Source organism: Osmia lignaria, chromosome 14 (genome assembly GCF_051020975.1).
Source record: "Osmia lignaria lignaria isolate PbOS001 chromosome 14, iyOsmLign1, whole genome shotgun sequence".
NCBI classification, from domain to species: domain Eukaryota; kingdom Metazoa; phylum Arthropoda; class Insecta; order Hymenoptera; family Megachilidae; genus Osmia; species Osmia lignaria.
The window spans coordinates 12777541-12801867 of NC_135045.1; the positions used below are offsets into that span (position 1 = coordinate 12777541).

The following is a 24327-nucleotide window of genomic DNA, read 5'->3' on the forward strand; positions in this document are numbered from 1 at the left end:
ATAACAGAATTATAAAAAAACTTAAACTTTATAATATCATTTTTTTGAATAAAATTCTAACAATTTTAATTCTCCAAATTTATATTTAAAGAAAATATAAACGAATAAAAATAATAACTATTTGGAAACAATTCCAAATAGTCCATTTATCAATTTTTAACATAATTTGCTTTCGGTAAACCTTTTATATGACGGAATATTTTTGACGAAACATTTTCTTCCACCAATACTGCAGAAATTTAATTTTCCATTAATTTTCTCGAATACTATTTCACCAGGAATGGTCGTGATGACTATGACGGCGGTCGATTACGATGACCCGAACGAAAGTACAAACGCTAAACTGATTTACTCTATCGAGAAGAACGTGATCGAAGAGGAAACTGGTTCGCCAATTTTCGAAATTGAATCGGAAACAGGTGTGATAAAAACGGCAGTATGTTGCTTGGACAGAGAACGAACCCCGGATTATTCTATACAGGTGGTAGCAATGGATGGAGGAGGGTTAAAAGGTAAATTATTGATTAAATATAATCGACTTAATTAAAAAGTAATGATAAATAAGAAATTTTTGGTAGAGTTTTAGTAGAATTTAGTCGAATTTTTCATATATTGATTCATTTATTTCGAGTCAGTTATACTGAAATTTTGTTTATTAAAAATTCATATTGATTATCAGTAAGTTAAAATTTTAGCAATATAATTAATATAATTAATAGCTTATATCTAATTTTCTAATATAAGCATTCAAATTGCTATGTTACATGATTAATATAATAGTAGATAACGATATTTAAAATTTATCACCACTTTTTATTATACTTTTACTATTAGTTAAACTAATACTAATTTAATTTAGTAAAAACTAGTATTAAATGAGTAATTAGACTTGAAGCTTTCATAAATTGATTGAAAGTTATGGTATAAAAACTAATTGTACCATCTTTTACAAATTATACTATCCTTTGTCAAAAGAGATAGTTATCGCATGGTAACTACTATAATGAAGTAATTACTTCATCACATACATAATTTCTTTTCATTCTTGCTGATACATAGGGACGGGGACAGCTTCTATACGAGTGAAAGATATAAACGATATGCCCCCGCAATTTACGAAAGATGAATGGTTCACCGAAGTAGACGAAACGGAAGGTCCAGATTTACCGGAAATGCCGATTCTTACGGTCACCGTGCACGACGAAGATGAAACTAATAAATTTCAATATAAGGTGCAGTATCTCTCTAATTACATGATGAAGCTATACTGTTCTGTAAATTAAAAAAATAACAAAAAAACGATGTTTATATTTCTGTAATTATTGATTAACTGAGAAAACAACATTATGTACCTAATGATAATATAATTAAAACTAATGAATTTAGTTTATTCCCTATTTTATATATTTCTAACCGAAGTGAATGTTAACTTATAAATGAACAGGTGATCGAAAGCAGTGGTTATGGTGCTGACAAATTCACCATGGTGAGAAACAACGATGGCACAGGTTCATTAAAAATAGTGCAACCATTGGATTACGAGGACCAAATGCAAAGCAACGGTTTTAGGTTTAGAATACAGGTCAATGATAAGGTACGTTCATATTTAAAATCTTAACTATTTATCCAATTTGTTTATATGCGATCTGTATGACAATATTCACTGTCGAGTAACAAATAGTCTAAATTCTAATTTGGTACTGAAATTATATTTCCATGTACTAATTTTCAAATGAATCGGTTTAGGATTTGGTACATGATTAAGAAATAAATATACAACGTTACATTTTTATATATTAATGAGATTTTTATTTATCTTTAAATTTCTTCAGGGTGAAGACAATGACAACGATAAATATCATGTCGCCTACTCTTGGGTAGTCGTTAAGCTTCGAGATATAAACGACAATCAACCACAATTCGAGAAAGCCAATATCGAGACTTCGGTGCCGGAAAATGCTCATATTGGAAATAGTCTTGAGACCTTCACAGCCACTGATCCTGATCAAGGTGGCAAGAGCAAAGTATTTTACACGATTGATAGGAGTTCAGATCGTAAAAGACAATTTTCAATTAACGAAAACGGAACAGTTTCGATCCAGAGGAGCCTTGACCGTGAGGAAACACCACGACATCAGGTCAACCATTGATCATTTAATTACCGAAATATACAATAATGTTCATATTGCGTAAAATTTGAATAAAAAAAAATTAAACGATGTTAGATTTAAATTAAAGACAATTTCAATAAAGTTAAGACACATGGCCCGTCCTTTAGAAAAGTCTTAATTATTACACTACTACTTCAAAGAGTTAAAAAATAGTCCTCGTAATTAATTTCTAAATTTCTTTTTAGGTGAAAATTTTGGCCATCGACGACGGTATTCCTCCAAAAACCGCAACAGCCACCTTAACAGTAATTGTCCAGGACATAAACGATAATCCACCAAGATTCTTGAAGGATTATCGACCAATACTTCAGGAACATTCTCAAACGAAAAAAGTAGTAGAAATATTGGCAACGGACGACGACGATAGATCAAAGAGCAATGGACCACCGTTCACTTTCAGAATGGATCCGAAAGCTGATGATGTGATTCGAGCCAGTTTCAAAGTTGAAAGCGATAACAGTAAGTCTTGAACCAAGTCATTATTTTCCAGGGGTAAACGTTGTTAACCATGATAGCTTTTACTAACGAACATCGCTCTTTGTCTCGTTTCAGAGGGTGCAAACGGGGATGGTATGGCCATTGTGTCATCATTAAGATCGTTTAATAGAGAACAACAAAAGGAGTACTTGATACCGATCGTTATCAAGGATGCAGGAACTCCTTCAATGTCTGGGACCAGTACCTTAACGGTCATTATCGGGGACATTAATGATAACAAAATGCAGCCCGGATCGAAGGACATTTTTGTATATAATTATGCAGTACGTATCAGATTTCCATTGTAACAGTTAATGGTGGAATTTGGTTTTACTCTTTACAAGTAATCGTGATATTTGGATCTAAATAATTTTTCTTTTAATACAAATTTGTTTATTGGATTTTTAATTATTATGAATTTATCTGATGTAACTAACAATGCTGAAAAATTGTAATAACTTCTAAAGTATAAATTTAAAAAAAAGGCTACTGGAAGTCAGTTTATTAAATTTTTATTCATTGGAAATTAATTTAATTGGAGTTCGAATGCTGAAAAGTTTTGATAACTTATAGTTGTAACTGAATTTTTATTTAGGAGAACTTATGTAATCAAAATAACAGCGTTAAAAACAAAAAATTCTAAGCTTTTAGAATTTTAACTCAATTCATGATACAATACATTTATTCCACTCCCAAATTTTGCAAAATCACAACAATCATCCTTAGATACTAAATTCTATCGCTGACTTATTTGAACGCTAAAAGCAGTTTTAAAATGAATTTTCATTTTTGAAGAATTTCAGAAATTATCGATATCGATATAATAAAATTTAATCAAGAAACAATCATTACTTCTACAGGGACAATCACCAGATACCGAGATCGGAAGAGTATACGTCTATGATTTGGACGATTGGGATTTACCAGACAAGAAATTCTATTGGGAAAGTTTAGAACATACTCAATTTAAATTGGACGAGGATAGTGGTATGATTTACATGAAAGCAGGCACTCATGATGGTAGATATCACTTGCGCTTCAAAGTCTACGATCGGAAACACACTCAAACAGATGTCCCAGCAAACGTTACTGTTACCGTAAAAAGTATTCCTCATGAAGCTGTATTGAACTCTGGATCAATTCGAATATCCGGTATAACAGATGAAGATTTTATTCGAGTTTGGGATTATAAAGTAATTATTCTGTTTATTAACCCTTTTGACCTGACTTAAGTTTATTAGTATACATATAATATATTAGTATATAAAGATAAAATAAATATTGACTCGGATTATAATAAAATGATAAATTACAATTCAAGATTGCAAATACTTTAAAAATTGTGGCAGTTTGTATGTAACGGAATTGCTATTAATTGGGTGAATTGAGATTAATACTTTCTATTGCTTTCTTTTCAATCAACTGGTTACTAATTTATTGCTTCATTTTTTATTTTACAGTCGTCAACTTTGTCTCGTAGTAAGGCCGAATTATTTCGAGATAAATTGGCTCATTTGTTGAGTATTGACAGAGAATATGTTGATGTATTCAGTGTTCAATTACGTAGAATGCATCCACCTTTAACGGACGTTAGATTTGCTGCTCATGGTTCACCATATTACAAACCTGTCAGGTTGAATGGAATCGTGCTAATGCACCGTGAAGAGGTAAGTTAATAATTTATGATAATTATATTTATAATGGCAGCAAAGATTCAAAATCGGCTCAGTTGTAATGTGAAAAACCTTTAGTAAAGTAAAATTAAACACACAATAGAATAAATTAATACCGCAACCTACAATCCATATTAATTTTTTAATTAATTACAAAATGAACTGAATTTTATTAAAATTTATAGTTCATATTAATTAGCAAGTCAAGAAGGCAATAAACCAAAATGAGAAGTTTATACTAATTAATAAATCAATTGTACAATAAACCTACAATCCACATTAATCAATTAATCAAGCACAGGCTGAATTAAATTTGATCGACATCTATAGCCCATATTAATTAGCTCATCAAATACACAGTGAAGAACTACCAACGAATCAAACGATAAATAGAATTTTACTGAGTCTACATTAATTGACAAATCAATTATGCAGTAAATTATATTTTATCGAAGGCTAGTGTCCATATCAAATAACCAATCACGACAAAATAAACAAAGTTTTGCCAAAATCTATAATCCATATTAATTAAAGTCGCTCATGAAAATATTTAAACGTTTGTATCCCAATTTGTTAACAGATGAAGTACATACGTTGAGCTGATATTTCCAAAATAAACACAGCAATTAACGTAACTGCACCCTAAATTTTCTTGTGCTAAGATAGTCTTTTTTATATAATTTTCGGCTATAAACAATGAAAAGTAAAAAATACATAGTGATTATAAAGTAAATTTTATCGAAACCCTATTTTGATTTAATTAGATCGAGAAGGAAGTTGGTATTAACATAACAATGGTCGGCATTGATGAATGTTATTACGAGAACGAAGTATGCGAGGGTAGTTGCACAAATACGCTGGATATCAGCAGTTTACCTTACATGGTAAACGCAAACAAGACTGCTTTGGTCGGTGTACGGGTAGATGTAATCGCAGAATGTACATGCGGGGCACGAAATTTCAGTAAAGGCGAATCTTGTAGAAGTAGCCCTTGTTATAACGGTGGTCGTTGCGTGGAAGGACGATTTGGATTATCGTACGTATCTTAATTTATAAAAATAGATGAAACATAGATATTATAATAAAAAAGAAAAATTGTTACTGACTGTTTCTTTTTATTATATATTTAGATGTCAGTGTCCAGCTGGATACAATGGTCCAAGGTGCCAACAGACTGCAAGAAGTTTCCGTGGTAATGGTTGGGCTTGGTATCCTGCTTTAGAAATGTGCGATAACAGTCATTTAAGTTTCGAATTCATCACGAAAAAACCTGATGGTTTACTTTTGTATAACGGGCCTATTGTTCCTCCTGAGGCGGACGAAATTATGGTTTCTGGTAAGTTACTATGGAATAACTTAACCAAATGATATTTACAACTTGGAGTGCTACGTTAAATAAAATAGTAGACAATTTTTTCAATTTGTCATTTTTATATTTAATAAAATTATTACATTTAATGATATTTAGTTCTTTCTATTGTATAAACTTTAACATTTGACAAATTTGTTTATAATTGGTTAAAAATAAGATCATTCTCAGTAAAACTCATACAACACCCAGATATGGATGATATGTCAGTACATATGTTTTGAGTTATCTTAATTTTACTGATTTCCAAGTACAGGAGTTGCTTTTCTCTAGAAAGTCTTTTAACCAAATAATAACTTATACAATACCAAATAAATTCCGTATAATTGTTATATAATAAATACTTATATTTGCAGATTTTATATCTGTCGAATTGGAACGTGGAATACCTCGATTATTGATAGATTTTGGATCCGGAACTCTAGAACTAAAAGTGAAACCAAAGAGAACACTGGATGATGGAGAATGGCACAGATTGGACATCTTTTGGAATACAGAGGTTGGTGTTTTTCTTTAACTTACATAATTTCATTTGACAAAATTTATATCAGCATCTTACGATTAATTATTGTAATTAATATGAATTTAATTTATATGTTTTAATTTAATTTTCAATAATGTCTGCTTATTGGAATACTTTGAAGTCATTGATGAATTTCTTTTTTTATTTAACAATTCCTATTTATTTACGAAAAGTATCGCGCAATAATTTATTGAAACAAATAAAAAAAACTATAACACTTTCTATCAATACTTAAATACAAATCTTCTTCGCTTTGTTCTATTAGATAATTCTATGAGCAATATCATTTTTACACGTACCTACAGGTTGTGATCCTTTCGCGGGGGTGCACTCTATACAATCTCCAAATAAATATTCTTACGATAATGTTGGGCGCCAGCCACTCTTGTGGCACTCGAAGGTAAAAGGGGGAAGTACGGGGACTTTTTGGGGTCGTTACAACGGATAGGGGACACACGGCTCGACCGTGGCAGGCCGTCACAGGCTTCGCGGGGGAGCACGCATGGGTAGGGAATCTCGAGGGTGGAGGGTTCGAGGACGTTCGTTGCGTTACGACTAGGGGATCTGGATCGATAATGGGTCGATGTAGAGACTGATCGACGATGAGCTCTTCGGTGAGAGGCCCAAGGACCGGGCGTGGAGATGGTACCACCGGGACGTTTAGTGGCTTCCTCGGGCCAGGCACCGCTGGTCGCGGAACGTTATCTGCGGAGGTATTCCTGTGGGTCTTCGTCGGCCTTGAGGACGGGATCTCCTCCTTGCCTTGTGTAGCGTCGTTGCTCTATCTTCCGATCTTTATTCTCTCTCTTACCCTTTCGACCCGAAAACTGTGATTGGCTACCTCTATAGGGTTAAGGGGGTATGAGGACGGACGCGGTAACTTAAAATAAAGCCAGGCGTAGCTTGGTGATGCAATGGGGGAGGGGCACTCGTGTCATCACGTTACAAGGTATAACTTTAATACACTGGAAAATGACATAAGCTGTCTCATTTTTTCAGACCGTGAAGCTGATCATTGACTACTGTAAGTCTGCAGACATCTCAGAACCGGAAGACGGTACACCTCCAGAATTTAACGATACCAGCTGCCAAGCACAAGGCATCATACCACCTTTCAATGAATACCTAAATGTAAACGCGCCACTTCAAATCGGTGGTTTATACGTTGAAAATTTCGATCCAACCCATTACAAATGGAAACACATGCCGGTTGGCAAGGGCTTTGAGGGTTGCATAAAGAATCTCTTCCACAACAGCAAACTTTATGATCTGGCTCATCCCGGACTCTCCAGAAACAGCGTAGCCGGATGTCCGCAAACCGAAGAAATCTGCAACAACCAAGAATCTACTTTGCGATGCTGGGAACATGGTACTTGTGTGGGAAGCTTTACCGAAGCTAGATGTCAATGTAATTCCGGCTGGACGGGTCCTGGATGCATGACACCCACTATACCAACAACGTTCAAACCACAAAGTTATGTCAAATACGCGTTGTCCTTTGAACCGGATAAATATTCCACTCAGGTTCAATTGAGGTTTCGTACTCGAGAGGTTCATGGCGAACTGTTTAGAGTCAGTGATCAACACAACAGAGAATATGCTATTCTAGAGGTGAGTTTCTATTTTATTGTATGATTTATTGAATTAGTATTTAGTATATTATAGTTGAGGTGGAGAAACTTTAATGCTTGAATAGGAACACATCGCTCGTACTATACAGAACTTTTTTTCTCACCTAAGTTTTTTTAAACTTTATTATTAAGTTAAGATCTGAGTTTCTTGTGTTGGTAATTACCGTAAAACAAATAACGTATCCTAAGTTGAGTTTTACCTAACACCGAGTTTTATTTTACAAATAATTGTATAATCTGAATTTAAAAATAAGCAATAAAAATATTAGGAACCGAGAAAATTTATTTAAGAAACTTTCTATATTTCTATTACATTTCTTTAAAAAGAATTAACATTTAATGACTACTGTACAATGGCTTCACAATAAAAAATAAAAAACATATGCATGAAGTTTTAAAGAAGAATTAATAATTTACGACATATATTTTAATTCGTTAGATCAAGGATAGCAGACTGCACTTCCGGTACAATTTGAACAGTCTGAGGACCGAGGAGCGTGATATTTGGCTCACTGCCATAGCTGTCGACGATGGACAATGGCATACGGTCAGAGTTTCCAGATACGGATCAGCTGCTACTTTGGAACTAGATGGTGGTGAAGGAAGAAGATTCAACGAAACATTTTCCTTTGAAGGGCATCAATGGTTGCTGGTTGACAAACAGGAAGGAGTTTATGCGGGTGGCAAAGCTGAGTACACCGGTGTCCGAACTTTTGAAGTGTACGGTGATTATCAAAAAGGTAATCTAATCTATCCAAAATTAAACTTGCATATATTTTATTATTTATTAAATGTTTTCTCATATGTAACTATTACATTACATCCCAATTTTGATTATTAATTGGGTAATTTAGATAAGTTAGTATTATTTCAATTATTTAACCCATTGAGAACGAAACACTTCTAAGTTTAAAATTATACGCATATGAAATGCTTTGTATTTGAGCTAAATTAAATAATATTTTTTCACTTCGAAGTACCTGTACACTGTACATTTCTAATATTTACTAATATAACTGCACTTTTCATCTATGTTAAGAATGATAAAATGTCAAAATGATAAGAAAACAACATTTTCAAACAATATATTGTTCTAAAGTCGTTAGATTTAACAATAACAAATATTGTTATATACAATTTGTATTGCATATAATTATAACGCTTTTTCAAATATGTTTCCAAAAGGTTGTCTCGACGATATAAGATTAGAAGGCAAGCATCTTCCACTTCCTCCAGCCATGAATGGGACACAATGGGGTCAAGCAACGATGGCCAGAAATCTGGAAAGAAATTGTCCATCAAACAAACCCTGTGCCAACGTCATTTGTCCGGAGCCGTTCGAGTGTATTGATCTTTGGAATGAATACGATTGCACGTAAGTATCACGAAAATGATCCAAATACATAAAAGAAAAATTGTTAATCGGGAGAGAACAATAATAATTAAACACTGGAGCACAATGATTTTCAATTTATTTTATTTTTATCCGATGAAACTCTCTTTTCGATCATTTTTTAAAATGGCCATAACTTTGTAACGCCACGTGATATCGACCTTAGGACACTTCCTATCGTCTTTTCCGACCTTGATTTATCCGATAAAATAGTCGAGATCAATTACCCGGGAAACTGCAATCTAACCAATTAACTTATATAGTTTCTCGAGAAACTTCAAGTCATTTGGTCCAATTTTAAATGAGGTATTCTGTTTTAAACGTTGATTGAATAATTTTGTGACCCACTGTAGATAGAATTTGATGAATTGTACTTGTTGTATTTATGCGCTTAGGTGTGGTGAAGGAAGAATTCCATCGCCAGATAATAAAGGATGTATGGATAAAAATGAATGCATAGATTATCCCTGTTTGAACGGTGGTAGATGCATCAATCAGGATCCTAGGTTCCGGTATAGATGTATTTGTAACGATGGTTATTGGGGAGAAAATTGTGAGCTTGTTCAAGAGGGTCAGACGCTGAAACTCGGCATGGGAGCTTTAGCAGCTATTCTTGTCTGTCTTCTAATTATTCTCGGTAAGTTTTATATGATAATTTTCAAATAATCATTTAAATAAAAAAATGTAAATATTATTACTATCTCACAATGTTTCTTTTTTCAAGTTGAAAAGTTTATTTTTTATATTTTACATATTTTATGTATTCGTCATAAATGTAGAACGAGACGAGGTTCCTATTACTATCTATTATGGCTGGTTCAGACACGGCTAGTAATTTAGTTGAGTGGCGAGTAATTTAGTAACTTGCTATGTATGAACACTACAATTTAGTCGAGTAGTTTAGTAAAACGATTTAGTCGAGTAGATCCGTTTCATTGGATTTTTCTGGTCGAGTAGGCTTCCCCCATCACTAACTAGGCTTCCGAACAGACCTGTCCGGACGCATTTCTTTAGTCAAGCGATATATCTTGTACTCTCGATTTTCAAAGCTCAACTGTACTAGTCCGGACACTTTTCTATGCGCTAAACGGTTTAGTAGTAAGTAGCTACTCGCCACCCGACTAAATTACTAGCCGTGTCTGAACCAACCTTAAGATCCCAAAGAGGCTAATTGGGGGGTTGTAAATTAACAGTCTACCATTCAAAGTTTCAAACGTCGTAATTTTTTAACATTGATATTCAAACGTTAAAAAATATTAATAATATTTCTCTTTTATTACAGTTCTTGTCTTAGTATTTGTTGTCTACAATAGAAGAAGAGAATCTCACATTAAGTATCCTGGTCCTGACGATGACGTGAGAGAAAATATTATTAATTACGATGACGAGGGTGGCGGAGAAGATGATATGACCGCATTCGATATTACACCACTTCAAATTCCTATTGGTGGCCCGATACCGGAAATGGGTGGAAAACTACCTCCATGTAAAATAGCCTGTAAGTCACCTTAATAAGTATATAAGTATCACATATTGATTATCAAAAATATGTTGAAAAAATATTTCTAAACGTGTTTGAAAATATTTCTCTTCAGATCCACTAGGACCGGAACCAAACGTGGGTATGTTTATAGAAGATCATAAAAAGAGAGCTGATAGTGATCCAAACGCGCCGCCATTCGATGATCTACGAAATTATGCATACGAGGGTGGCGGAAGTATCGCAGGCTCATTATCATCTTTAGCTTCCGGTTCGTATGAATCTCTTTTAACTCATTGACCGCCATAGCAAAAGTAATCCTAATAAATAATCACGAAATTTAATTTTTGAACATAATACTTCAATTTATTATTTTAAATTATTAGTGTAATTTTAATAATATTTATAATTGTCCTGCTGTTTTTATTTCTCAGTTATTTAACGAAATTAATTTCGTAGTGTCATGTTAGTTATATCCGTATCTTGAAATTCAAAATAACTAACTATAATTAACTGTATTCTGATTAATTATAATTGATTATTATAGGGGAAGATTGGAATTTATCGCTCAGTAGTTTGAATTGTTCTCAATCTTTTTAATGTATATAATAGGTAACTTCTTAATAAATTAAATTCTTAGAATTTTCACAATTATTTAAACTATTACTGATGTATAAATCTCCTTCGTGTATGGAAGGTGATAATCATCCCTTATTATTTCAATTTTAAAATTATTGCTCGTTAATAATAATCAGATGAAATAAAAGTTGATAATAAAGAAAAGAGGAATGGACGCGAAACACGTTTAAAATCAACAGGAACAGACGACGAGCAGCACGAGTACGAGTACTTAGGTGCCTGGGGCCCAAGATTCGACAAGTTGGCTGACATGTACGGGCCAGCAGAGGAAAGCGAAGAAGAGGACTAAAGAAATCCTCAACGAAACTCCATAGCTCACACGATCCATACACCTGTAGGAAGAATAGTGCCCGTATTATCTTAAATCAACAGAGAAAAAACGAACAAGAAACTATCCAATAGAACACGCGAATTTGTATGAACAATTCGAGATGAACATACCCATGAAGAAACGAACAGAGAAGCAGGAAATAGAAAGAAAACCCGCAATCTAATCGAAGTGGTGTATTAAGTTTCCTCGAGCAACAAGAACGTTCCGTTTCGTTCAGTAATCATCGAGCCACATCCGCGTTTCCGGTACGTGGCATATTTTACGCAATGAGAAAGAAGCATAAATGAAAACGCATCCGCTCGTCGATGGTGATCCCATTGAAATGGGCTTTCTGATTCCCGTCGCGTTACGAACGTTGTTGCAATAAAATGTCTGTCGAAGTCACGGCCATTACAAACGCGCCCTATGGTTGCGTCACCCTTCGAGGGTGCATACCTATCTGTATAGCACGTTACGCGTATACGTAGTGAATTCGTGCGTGTCTTAACAACGCGCAAGACTTTTCTATCGATAAAATAAATCTATATATATATATATATATTATATATATATATATATACAATTCATTATTTTTAGTCACAGTCATAGTTACTATTTATCGGTACCACTGACCTCGATGTCCCGGTATTCGATCGGTTAATTATTAATCGTCGACGCGACAACATCGGTTCGACTGGAATTAGGGGACATTTTCACGTGACAGTAAACTTACAGACTTTACAGCATTGACATTTTGCAGTACCAACTTGTTGAAAATAATTTTATTTCCCCAATTAGACCCCCTTGTTAAGTCAACTCAGAAAAAATGAGTCTTTCAAGAGTCGACAGTACAAAAATTATGACTTTTAATTATCACATTAAACTGTTTGGAAACATTTTTAGTGCTACGTGAAAAGGTACCATTATAATAAACGTTACTGCTGCCAGTATCGTCGCCGTGTGCGTAATCGTTTCCGTTTTCGACCGAGTCGTACCTCAAGGGCATTGCTCATTTGACCCGTTTCTGACCTTCGTCTTCAATATTTACCCGGTTCCTTTCCAACGCGAAAGCGCACCGGCTACCTGGTTCCGTGTAACGTACCCTAGACAAGTGTTGTCGAGTTTTTAAAAAGAATCTTCAGATAAATGATTCGTGACGCCTTCCTCGTTCGCGTAATACAAACGATCCTAACGGTTATAGGGTTATTAGGGTTATTAAAAGGCGGGTTTAGATGTCGCGAGTCGAAAACCATCCTCATCGTTGTCATCGTCACCGTCACCAGCATCCTCATTAATTATTGATAGTATTATTATTGACATTACGATAAATATATATATATATATATATATATTATAAATATGAATTTATAAATAAATATAAATATATATATATATATAGAAAGTGGAAAAATAAAAAAGAGTACAGTAAAGTGGAGCGCACGAAAGTCCGCGAAAGAACAAAGAGAGTTACCGCGCGCATATGTAATTATTACGATTAATATTATATAGCGATATAAATAATGAATATAAATATAAATATATACATATATGTATATTATATATATGAGAAGATGAATTACATACAGACGAGGAAAAGTAAAGAGAAGTTTAAAAAACAACCAAAAAAAAAGAGGGTGAAGAGTAACCGTAGCGAAAAATACCAAGAACGGTTGTCGAGAAAAGCTCACGATTTAACTCTCGACGTAGTATTAATATTTATTTTCTGTCAGTGTCGAACCGGTCGAGAGTTTCAAAAGATATGAAGCAAAACGATCGAAAGACGTGATAATCCTTTGATTCGTGGTCGCCTGGGTAATTTCGACGCTTGATCAAGCGCGACGTATCTCGGGTGAGCCCAACGCGGCTTCCGATGAAGGAAACATCCTAGTGTCACGACGATAAAGATAGTGTCGCCTCGGAACATCTCCACGCGTGTGTCTCGACTGATTTGTAAAATTTCTCTACGGAAATATTAATAGTCAATTTATCGGTTAGGTGAAGCTCCGTCGGATCGTGTGGTCCGGGCATAGTGTTAAGCACTTGTACGAATATTGTAAGTAACGTCGTGTATTTCGGTGTACCGGTTCCCTTCGTCTTGCGATCGGTACCGAGCATCTCTGTATAATTGTCCTACCAAGATTCGTCGTATCGTTTCCCAGTGATGTTTGTGATATTACGTTTCCTATACCCGTTAATTCGACGTTTGTATCGTTTCCTTTTGTAACCTCTACTGCCATTGAGAAACGCCCTATGATCATTTATCTTTAATCGAAATACTGATACTGATACTGATGGATGATATCAAATTTTCAAACCTTACTTTATCCTTTCATTTAACTCTTTCGTTACGAATGGTGTACATGTACAATATCAATCATAGTATCCGTTCGTCTAGTGAAAAAGCACTGACTTTGGAGTCCAAGTTTAACCGCAGCAAATATCATAAATCTAATTATTTAATAAAAGCGTTAAAGTAATTAACATAATCATCTGATAAAAGCTTTCGAATATACAATAATTTAAAATTTCAAGAATTTATTTGAAATTACAAAATACACTAGACGAACGGACACTATGATTGATATTGTACACTGGAGTTCAAATTATAGGATATGTACTTGTATTAATAATCTTTAATTATTTAAATTATGTATGCAGTGCCAGTTGTAAAAATAGATCATTTTTAATCTTATTGTTAACTTCAAGTTTTCAAGTTCTATTTCTTTTTTTCGTCCTTTTTTTGTTTCTTTTTTTTTTAAGAGAACAAGTGATTTGATTTTCAAGTCAAGCAATGAAAAAGTATTCTCGATGTTGGTAGATTTGCATCAATAAATGATCATGTTTCATCGTTTCACCGTCCTCCTCCTCCTTCTCCTCTTCGTAGTTCACCCTTTCGTTTCTCCGGCCATTCCTAACGTCGATTTCACCCCGCCAAGTAGTTTCTAAGCAGACACAGTATTCGACGGACTGGCGTTGTAGGAGAACGAACGGTTTATCGTTGATTAACTGATAATGAGTTAAACAGCATGCGTGAGCGTGCACACGAGTGTACAGTGGCAAAACCGATTATCCCGCGATACGCTTATAACAGCGAAATATACGAAATTAAGAGAACTTACAATTTCTTGGAGATTAAGTTTGCAAGATAAATAAAGAATGTATATTAGGTTCAGTTCAATATTAATTTAATTTTCTTTCTGTTGTGTTACCGCATAATTAAAATGGCAATGTAAACATTGAAACAATATTAGAATATTCAGTATGAGATCTAGGCGCACGGTAGTGCGCCAGGCCAAGTTCCATATACTTTTCTATTAAATCTTTGAAACTTAATTATCTCACTAGCGCAAATTTCTAGCGCAATTTAGTAACTCATAAAAAAGATTCTCTCCAGTCGCGCGACTTAAGCACCTCGAAGAACTTGAAGAATGTTCAGTAGTATGCAACACCTTACGAACTAATTTGCAATAAGTGACCGAAAAAATTAGTTAAAATATAGTTACATCAATTTTCGATTTTTATTCAATATTTGTAAGATGTTACACTTCTTTTTACATTGAAAGGCAAATTTATGATTATTTTAATTGATATTTGAGATTTCTGAAATCAACTCAATAGGATTAAACATACATAGTGATACAAATCTTGAAAAAAGATTAGCACAAATTCTACAAATTATAAAACATTTCAAAATATTAAGTTTATATGAAAGCATTTGAAATAATCTTTGGATATTTAATCCAACTAAGAAATTTTTTTGTAACTCAACTTACATTAAAGTTCAATAATTCTGCAAAATATTTGAAGATTAATGCCAAAATGCAAGTAGTTCGTAAGGTGTTAATTCACGAAGCTAATAAGACACTTCGTCTATTGAATGCGAAAATAGAATCAATGCGATTTGCAAGGAAAAGTATATATTACGGTTTAATTTGCCACTGATGAAACGTATTTACCCTGGAATCGAAACAATACAGGAAAGAAACGAAATTCTAATGAAACAAAATAAAAGATCGAAAAAAAGAAGTGAGACCGTTAACAGCAAAAAGCGTTCCTTAAGTCTCATTCCATAACGGTCGTGCTCGTGGTTGGTCGAAAAGAATCTGTATTTTTAAGAATCAGAAGCTAATAGCTTCTTTTTAGTCATTAATAAAAGTCGTACTCTGTTAGGATATTACAAATTTTTTTTTCTTAATTATAAGACAATTTTTCTTTATTCAATAATATTTAAATAGAACATTTCTTTTGTATGATGCATGTTCAAAGTGTGTTCACGAGTGACAATGAAATGAATCCAAAGAAGTAAAACTTGTACATTTTGTAGTATAATTACTTGTGAATATTTAATAGTTTTGTTTCTGTGTGTGTAACAATTATCGTGCAACGTCCGTGTCATCTGTAACTTAAATTCATTATACATTTATTATATAGTAAGTTCACCTACTCGTTACAGTAGGAGTTAATCTGATTTCACGAAGATCAATTTACTGTTTGTACGAAAACAGAAATTCGTAACAAGTCGACATTAATCGTCATGAATATTCGTTTCGTTCTAGCAGAGATCATATCCGTTTCAGCAATACACGAACATTTTAGAAACGATCAATTAACAGCCGTCGACTTTCTTTAACGAATTTACCATCGAATGATCAATATTAATTTAAGGTATCTCTTTCAAGCACACACGGCTCAACTTTTTTACCGAAAACGTTGGTATGCACCTAAAAAATGGTGGAGAACAGACGAAAATAAAAATAAAGAACGAAACGTACTTATTCTCGAAGAGATCTCATTGTCTGGATTGATAAATGACCGAAAGACGTCCGTTCTCCGGTTATGGTAAAAGAAAGAATGAAGGAGAAAACGTGAAGCCCCGTGAAAATGCGAACGAAAAGAACGGCGGCCACGCGAGCTCATCCTACATATCTGTAAACTTTTTCCAAGCACTGCCTAATCGTGCACAAAGAGAAATGCTCGAGCAGAGTGGCTCGACCCTCCATCTGGTACAATTACGATTCAATGAAGCGATGATTACTTTTACAACGGCACTAGTCCGATTTGTCGAACGACAGAATTCTTCTCGCCAGCTCGAAATTTCTCTTTGTTCGTTTCACATCTTTCGAACAAAGATTAGAGGTGGGATCTAAGTATACTGAAAATAGGTTCGAATATTTGGAGAAAGAGAAGCAATAAGCTCGAACCTAGATGAAGTGGGTTCTAATTTTTTATAAGTACTTTATAATTATAATTCGACTCTTAACGACTATTTTACCTAAGTAAAAATTTTCTATTAAAAGTTTACAGTAAAAATGGACATTTATAATAAGGCACTTTAATGCAGTTATGAATGATACAGTTAATTAATTTCAAAATTTGGGTTTTTAAATGAATATTTTACATTATTAGCATAATACTAACGTTACTCATCATTTTCTACGGTAACGAGCATGTAGGGCTTCCCCGGTGAAGATGGCGATATCCTGGGCTTCCGTCCTTCCCTATAGGTGGCCCTGGCAAGAGTGGCGGTGTAGAGGAGAGGGTCCCATATAATATAATATATAAGTACAGTCGAGAGATGGAAAGAATATTAGGAAAAGGAAAGCGGGTACGATTGGTCGGAGTCGGTACGTCACGCTTCACGCATATGCATTCTAGATTATCGCGCGTTATTGGCCGATGCGATCACACACTAATCGCGTCGTCTGACAAAGAAGAAAAATGAAACTTTGTGAGAAAGTGAGATGGTACGAAGTTAGCGTTGCGGCGAACTTTGAATGGTGAGAATCAAACGTGGAGACAGGGCGGAGCGTGCAAAGTGCTCCCTTTGCCCCTGTGCCGTCCCGCTAATGTTCTTTCCATCTCTCGACTGTACAGCGATTAATGTGTGATCGCATCGGCCAATATGTAGCGCGTGATAATCCAAAATGCATGTGCGTGAGGTGTGACGTACCGACTCCGACCAATCGTATCCGCATTCCTTTTCCTAATGTTCTTTCCATCTCTCGACAGTACTTTATGCAGGACGCTCATCTCCTGCTACTTGCGTTAGACGTTTACGCGGGAGAATTTCAATCGATATTTATGTTATTATTCATATTTTCTAATTATATACCAAATTTTATAATGTTTAGTAATTAAAAATTATATTTTATTTCTTAATCGTTTTTAATATTGAGATCGTAAAAATTAAGTTTTTAAGAATTCCTGTTTCCTTTGTAACGTTATTTTCCCCAAAGAAGCCTATTGTGTTCAATACTATACAATTGTGTAATTAATTATTTTGTTTCGTGTGCGCGTAAAGTACTATTAACATTGCTTATCTACTTTTAATGGAAAACCTAACATTTTGTATTAGGAATTTCAGATCGGAAGGATCACAATACTTTTATACTATAAAATTTTGTCAAATTTTCTATATTTCAATATTCGATGTGACGTTTTATGGTTCGAAAGTAGTTCATGTTTTATGATACAAGTATCTTTCTTCAATTATTACTTTTTACGAGTAGTAGTATTCAAATCCCATGAAGCGAATACATATCGAACTTGATCCCATCTCTAACGAAGACCCTTGTGTTACGAAGAGCGAGCGAGACATTGTGTACATCGAAAAATAAAATATTCGTATCGCTGAAAATATTCGGTTGGAATATCCTTCTTTTGATAATATATATTGTATTTTTCTTTTCAGTGACCCTTCGAAATGTTATTTTTACGCTATTAATCAACTGATATCGAAGGAAAGATGTATACATAAACCATGATACAAACTTGTATCCATAAGAATTCGTGAAAATGTTGTCTATTTTATAAATATTTACCTACATAATAATTTTAAATTTATTTCTTGGTTCATGAAGTCTAAAAATATCTAACGTTTAGCTCTTTACAAACGAAGCTTACTGATTCTTCTACTTTGAGGGGTCGTAATTTTTCCTCTTTTACTAAATTTATACTTATAATTATACTATTTTTCTACATTTATACTTCATTATCTTTCTAAATTTATTCCATAATATTTTTACTCTATGAGTAAATTAACGTTGTACTGTATCCAACCGAAAGTATTTTCAGACGATCAAAAAATCTTTTTCTCTAGTATCATGGTCAGTGCCCCGGTCCTTCTTTTTTGAATCGAATGTAACAAATCAGTGCGGCGCGGCGCGGCGCATGAAAAGAAAGGAAGAATTAAAAAGTAAAACGTGGAAACTATGAAAGCACAATCGAGGACAAATGATCATCGGTCAGCGAGATTGGAAAAATCACTGTAATATAATGACACAAAATGATTGTAACGCTGCCACTGAACACATCCCGTGTAGTACAATTACCATATATATAATATTCCCCACTATATTGGTACACACTGTATTATTAATTGAATTGATATTTATTAACGATTAATTATTACATTATTACCACTATATTATCTATACCAATTTGTACTTTGCATTTCAGTTCGAATGAAATAAATGCCTTCTTTTTCATAAAAATAAAAGTGCTCGGTTAGCGTTTTGTGTTGAATGAAATAACCCATCAAATCTTCAGTTTCCTTCATGGTTTCCCAATTCAACTGTTAAGTGTAATAATTATTATTCACTTTAAAATTAACATAAAATAAATAAGGGTGCGTTGATGCAAACAAAAAAAAAGGAACGCAAAATCACACTCTCATACACGAAATCGTTGGTATTAGGATAGGCGTAACTCGAGTGCACTTGCCCTTTTCATGTCACGCCTGGGTTAGATTAAATTAATATACTAGCTGCCATTAGGTGGCCGGCCATGCAATTCAAAATTATTGAAATAAATTAAGTTTGATTTTTAAGTTCACCCGTTACATAAGAGTTTGCCGGGCTCCATGTCGCTGTTTACAGAAATTATGTACAAGCAAGCGACGCGACGCGACGGTCGTATGCATTGCTACGAACGCATACGAATAAATAGAATTTATTGTAGAGGTAACGATATTTATTTGCGAATATCTCGAAAACTAAGCAAATCCGACATACAGGTTGAAGGAAAAAAGGGATAAAGTTCCGAATGTCCCTGGTCGCGGATCGACAAGTTTGGAGGGTTGGTTGGGAGCAAGTAGACGACTCCAAGTATAAAGTGGTATCTTCGGTTTCCTATTAGTTTCCAAGATATTAATTAAAAACTTTCAGTATAATACATAGAATTTTTCCTATACAGACGTAACTAACACAGCCATCTTCACTGTAGCAACCGTCATCGTCAAGTGTCAAATAGCCGTTGACACCATAGCGATATCTTCCGTTTCTAAAGGGCATAGGGTGTCCCATGTAAAATCCATTTTTTTTTTTGCAACTTATTCAAAAATCATCGAAATCGGAAGGGGAGCGCCTTTTCTACAAGTTCACCCTAAGATTTTATGGTGAACTTGTAAATGAGTTACTCCCCCTCCGATTTTGATGATTTTTAAATATGTTGTAAAATTCGATATTATAAGCAACTTTTTCCCTCTAAGCTATATGTCGGACTCGATTAGTTTGCGAGATATTCGCGAAAAAGTATGAGTACTATTCATTGAATTTCGCCTGTACGTATACCGCGGCTGTGTGTGCGTCGGCAAGCGACACTCGCTTCTCTAGTGTTTCTGTCAATAACACCACATGGCCCGACTACCATTCATATAACGGGTGAGCTTAAAATTAAATTTAACTAATTTCAATGATTTGAAATTATTTACCTAAAGGCGGCCGGAATATTAATATAGCCTAACTTAACTTAATCTGGACAAGTAAGTAACAGTATTTTATTTTTCTCTTACTTATACGTGTAGGTTAGGTTAGATTAGGTTAGATAATACTAATATTCCGGCCGCCTTCGGGCGGCCGGCCACACGAGTCGAATATTATAATTTGATTTTTCAGCTCACCCGTTGTATAATTAGGAGGCGGACCACATGCTGTTGCTTACAGAAACGGTAGGCAAGAGAGCCGGCGCACACATGGCCACGGGCGCATACGTATAGGCAGAATTCGCTGTATTAGTAACATTATATATAATTATCTTTCGCGAATATCTCGCAAACTAATCGAGTCCGACATATAGCTTAGAGGAAAAAAGTTGCTTAAAATGAATTTTACAACATATTTAAAAATCATCAAAATCGGAGAGGGAGTAGCTCATCTACAAGTTTACCGATTTTATCATTATTAAATTCTCAAATTCTAAGATTTCCAAAATTCTAACATTTTAAAATTGTAAGGTTCTGAAGTTATATGATTTCAATATTTTCTCGCAAAATCCTTCAAAATGTAAGATCCTAAGTCTTTGATACTGTTAATAAAGCTAAGGAACCTGGCTCACCCCAGAAAAAAACAATTACGCCAAAGGGTATCGGCAGAACGGGCAACATTAAAAAATACATTTGTATTAAAATAATTGTTTGAAATTATTTTATTAATATATCCAATAACTTCATAAATATTTACATTGGCTTTTTTTTGAAACTTTACATATCAATTTACAGAATGATCTGTTATTATTTGAGATGACTCTTGCTTCGACCACGTCTACGAACTTTGCAACGACAAGTTTTTGTTTCTTTATTCAAAAATGGAAGTTCTCGTTGCAATCTGTCCCATAGTCTTTCTTTCACATCCATAGCGAAAGGCATTGCACCACAATCCCTAGAGAAAGTGCTTGAAATTAATTCTAAATAAATTAATTTTAATTAACCCTTTCGTCATTAAAGAGGAATTACATGAAACGAAATGATACCTAAGAATTGTATAATCCACAGAATCTGTAACATAAAGTGTAAGAAGAAGAAACGTGATTGCAACCATGTAAGTTATAATCACTGTCAAAGATTTGCTTGTGAGAAATGAGATTACTGCATCATCGGATCCAAACTGTTGAAGCAACTGCATTTATTTAAAAACAAAGTAGTTTAATATGCCATTTTTCTTTTCTATTGGAATGTTATAGAATGAATGAAATTGTTACGTTACGTGACAAACAGTCGTGGGTAGCCTGGTTGAGATTAACACGTCAAGAGGTGTCCAGATGCAAGCCAATGTAAATTCTAAGAGAAATACTGTGGCCAGAAACTGCAAACAAAAATAAGCTCAATGGTGTTTCAAGAACCATGTAGTACAGTATCGAGCAAAATAGGCTTCCATAGTAAAAATGGCGTTACAGGGGAAGCAGGAACTCTCAGAGCATTAATTTTGTCGATATTAATATTAAAAACGATTTAGAAACAGAATAATATAGGTTTTATTAACTCTACGTGCCTAAACTAATTATAAACGGTAAAACTATAAAACGGTAATTATAAAATGAATAAAACGGATTCGTCGCAGGGCACGTCTATTCCCCATACGTGGTCGTCGTCAACTGATTGTCAATTTTTTATGATCGGACGCGTCGCGGACCCCCTGCGACCCCTCTGCCATATTATTTCCTACAATAATATAAATTTTAATTGTTAAATATTATAAAATTTAATACATAACTAAAAAAGATTAATAATCACTGTCCAACAAATTTTAACTTTTTTTCTGTTTTCCGATTCCCACTGGGTGATTCTTATAGTGTTTTGTACACTGATTATGAATCTGCAAACCGTTTTGCTCCTATACGTATAGTTTTTGAGAAATTTGATTTTGAAAAAAAAACATATTTTTCAGATTTAAACAAATTTTCTGACGTAATTATAAAAGATATTGAAATTCTATTTATATTAAAAAATTCTGTAGACTTTCCTGAATACAACGATACCTATCTTTAATACATTGTAAATGTTTAAGTATGTTTAAACGATCATTGAACGCGGAGGGACCCCGATTTGGCACCAATTTTTTAGGATATTTTTCAATTTATCTGAAAAAGTAAAGGTCCAGCGTAAAATCAAATTATACCACGCGATGGAGCAGATTCTTATCTAGAAAAACTACCCAGAGAAAGTTGCAACATCTATTTTTTTATCAAGCCAGAAAGCGTAATAGCTTCGCGGGACACGAAGTACCGACAGTGGCGCTTCGCGTCAGGACTTAAAGCAACTGCATTAGGCGGGACGCCGAGGAACCGTCCTAACGCGGAACGCCGCTGTTGGTACTTCGTCTCCCGCAAAGCTATTTCGCTTTCTGGCTTAATAAAAAAATCGATGTTGCAACTTTCTTCAGGTGGTTTTTCAAGATAAAAATCGCGTGGTATGATTTGATTTTACGCTGGACCTCTACTTTTTCAGATAAATAGAAAAATATCCTAAAAAATTGGTGCCAAATCGGGGTCCCTCCGCGTTCAATGATCGTTTAAACATACTTGAACATTAAAATGCATTAAAGATAGGTATCGTTGTATTCAGAAAAGTCTACAGAATAGTTTAGTATAAATAGATTTTCAATATCTTTTATAATTACGGTAGAAAATTTGTTTAAATCTGAAAAATATGATTTTTTTTCAAAATAAAATTTCTCAAAAACTGTACGTGTAGGAGCAAAACGGTATGCAGATTCATAATCAGCGTACAAAACACTATGAGAATCACCCAGTGAGAATCGGAAAACAAATCCACTGTTGGACAGAGTAATCAGATAAGCATCAATTCAAATTTTCCCGCGTATATGTCGACACGGGAGTGGTGGTGAGATTATATGTAGGACATTTACTTATATTCCCTCGCATCGTCATTCTTCCCGAGGCTACCTACTATACAGTTATATTAACCTAATTTTATTCGGTTAAATCTCAAATATGAAACTTCAGATTTTTAAATAGGACAGAATTTTTCAAATACTTTTCTAGTAAGGAAATTGCAATTTTCAAGATATCATATTTTTTTTAGCATCCTGTAGAATATTGTTTAATCTTTATGTGTACATACAACAACGTACTTCTCTGAATCCCTATTACTTTGAATGCTCTTACATTTACTTACGTTTATAAAATGTAAAATATCTTAAATATTGAAGCTTCAATGACTACGTGGGTACCTAATTGCTCACACAAGGGTTAAAAAATCAAAATTAGAATGGAAGTTAAACATTACTAACCTCATAGAGTACTAAGAAACCCATTTCTGGTTCACGGAAAGAACGTGGGAAAAGAGTGGAATGAATGATAATCATATAAATACCAAGACTAAAGAGAAATGAACTAAATGGTGGTCCACAAAGCAACGATTCACGATCTTCGTCCTCCATAGCGTTAGCAAAACATGTTCGAAAAATTGGAAGTTCCAAAGCATTTAGCAATAGCGCCCAAATTGTGTGGAGCAACTGTACCATTTTCAGGAATATTATACTTCAATCATTTTGAGTTTCTATTTAATATTAACGTTACAAAGACATTATTAAATAGGACTGGTTGAAAAGGACGTTTGTTAGATAAATATGCGAGATATCTCGAATTTGTTTTCAACGTTTCGATTGTTACTATAAATGTGTCGATAAACGTGCAAATAGTTATTCTTGTTATTATTTGTTAGCAACCTTTATTTAAATGACCCGGCTTGGGAGGGGTTACCGTCTTAAAACCTAATTATTCAATTTTCTGTTAATATCTAAAGTTTTTTTAAAATTCATTTCATTTCAAACAGTAAAATAACAAACTAAATAAAGTGCAACATTAATATTGATAATGTAGTCTTAGTTTCTTAATTAAATTATTAAAAATTTTACAAAATATA

General features: G+C 34.0%; 2 protein-coding genes across 11 annotated transcripts in view; one reads left to right on the plus strand and one right to left on the minus strand.

Annotated features, from left to right (window-relative positions):
• The window catches only part of LOC117609068 (neural-cadherin), a 325378-nt gene extending 307838 nt beyond the window's left edge, over positions 1-17540 (plus strand). For all 10 annotated transcript variants that reach the window (XM_034334919.2, XM_034334922.2, XM_034334923.2 and 7 more), the window contains 18 exons: positions 279-512; positions 1060-1232; positions 1445-1594; positions 1833-2138; positions 2357-2630; positions 2724-2932; positions 3509-3841; positions 4109-4315; positions 5086-5357; positions 5452-5657; positions 6047-6189; positions 7213-7824; positions 8284-8584; positions 9030-9219; positions 9633-9874; positions 10520-10735; positions 10833-10988; positions 11536-17540. In XM_034334919.2, coding sequence (XP_034190810.2) covers positions 279-512; positions 1060-1232; positions 1445-1594; positions 1833-2138; positions 2357-2630; positions 2724-2932; positions 3509-3841; positions 4109-4315; positions 5086-5357; positions 5452-5657; positions 6047-6189; positions 7213-7824; positions 8284-8584; positions 9030-9219; positions 9633-9874; positions 10520-10735; positions 10833-10988; positions 11536-11645 — 4334 coding nt within the window. In that variant the 3' untranslated portion in view covers positions 11646-17540. The remainder of the gene's footprint in view (positions 1-278; positions 513-1059; positions 1233-1444; positions 1595-1832; positions 2139-2356; positions 2631-2723; positions 2933-3508; positions 3842-4108; positions 4316-5085; positions 5358-5451; positions 5658-6046; positions 6190-7212; positions 7825-8283; positions 8585-9029; positions 9220-9632; positions 9875-10519; positions 10736-10832; positions 10989-11535) is intronic.
• Positions 17541-21084: 3544 nt separating this feature from the next.
• LOC117609043 (uncharacterized) lies at positions 21085-24246 on the minus strand. The gene is made up of 4 exons (XM_034334881.2): positions 23693-24246; positions 21647-21745; positions 21414-21559; positions 21085-21322 (listed from the first exon to the last, which is right to left on the minus strand). The coding sequence occupies exons 1-4, from the start codon at positions 23924-23926 to the stop codon at positions 21175-21177; spliced, it is 627 nt and encodes a 208-aa protein (XP_034190772.1). The 5' UTR covers positions 23927-24246; the 3' UTR covers positions 21085-21174.
• Between the last annotated feature and the right edge of the window lie 81 nt (positions 24247-24327).

Bases quoted from the DNA above. Each gene is read 5' to 3' on its own strand.
- LOC117609043 (XM_034334881.2), bottom strand. From the start codon at position 23,926: ATGGTACAGTTGCTCCACACAATTTGGGCGCTATTGCTAAATGCTTTG. The intron at 21,746-23,692 runs GTTAGTAATGTT...TTTTGTTTGCAG, and splicing joins GTTTCTTAGTACTCTATGAG to TTTCTGGCCACAGTATTTCT. The intron at 21,323-21,413 runs GTATCATTTCGT...CACTTTCTCTAG, and splicing joins GTGGATTATACAATTCTTAG to GGATTGTGGTGCAATGCCTT.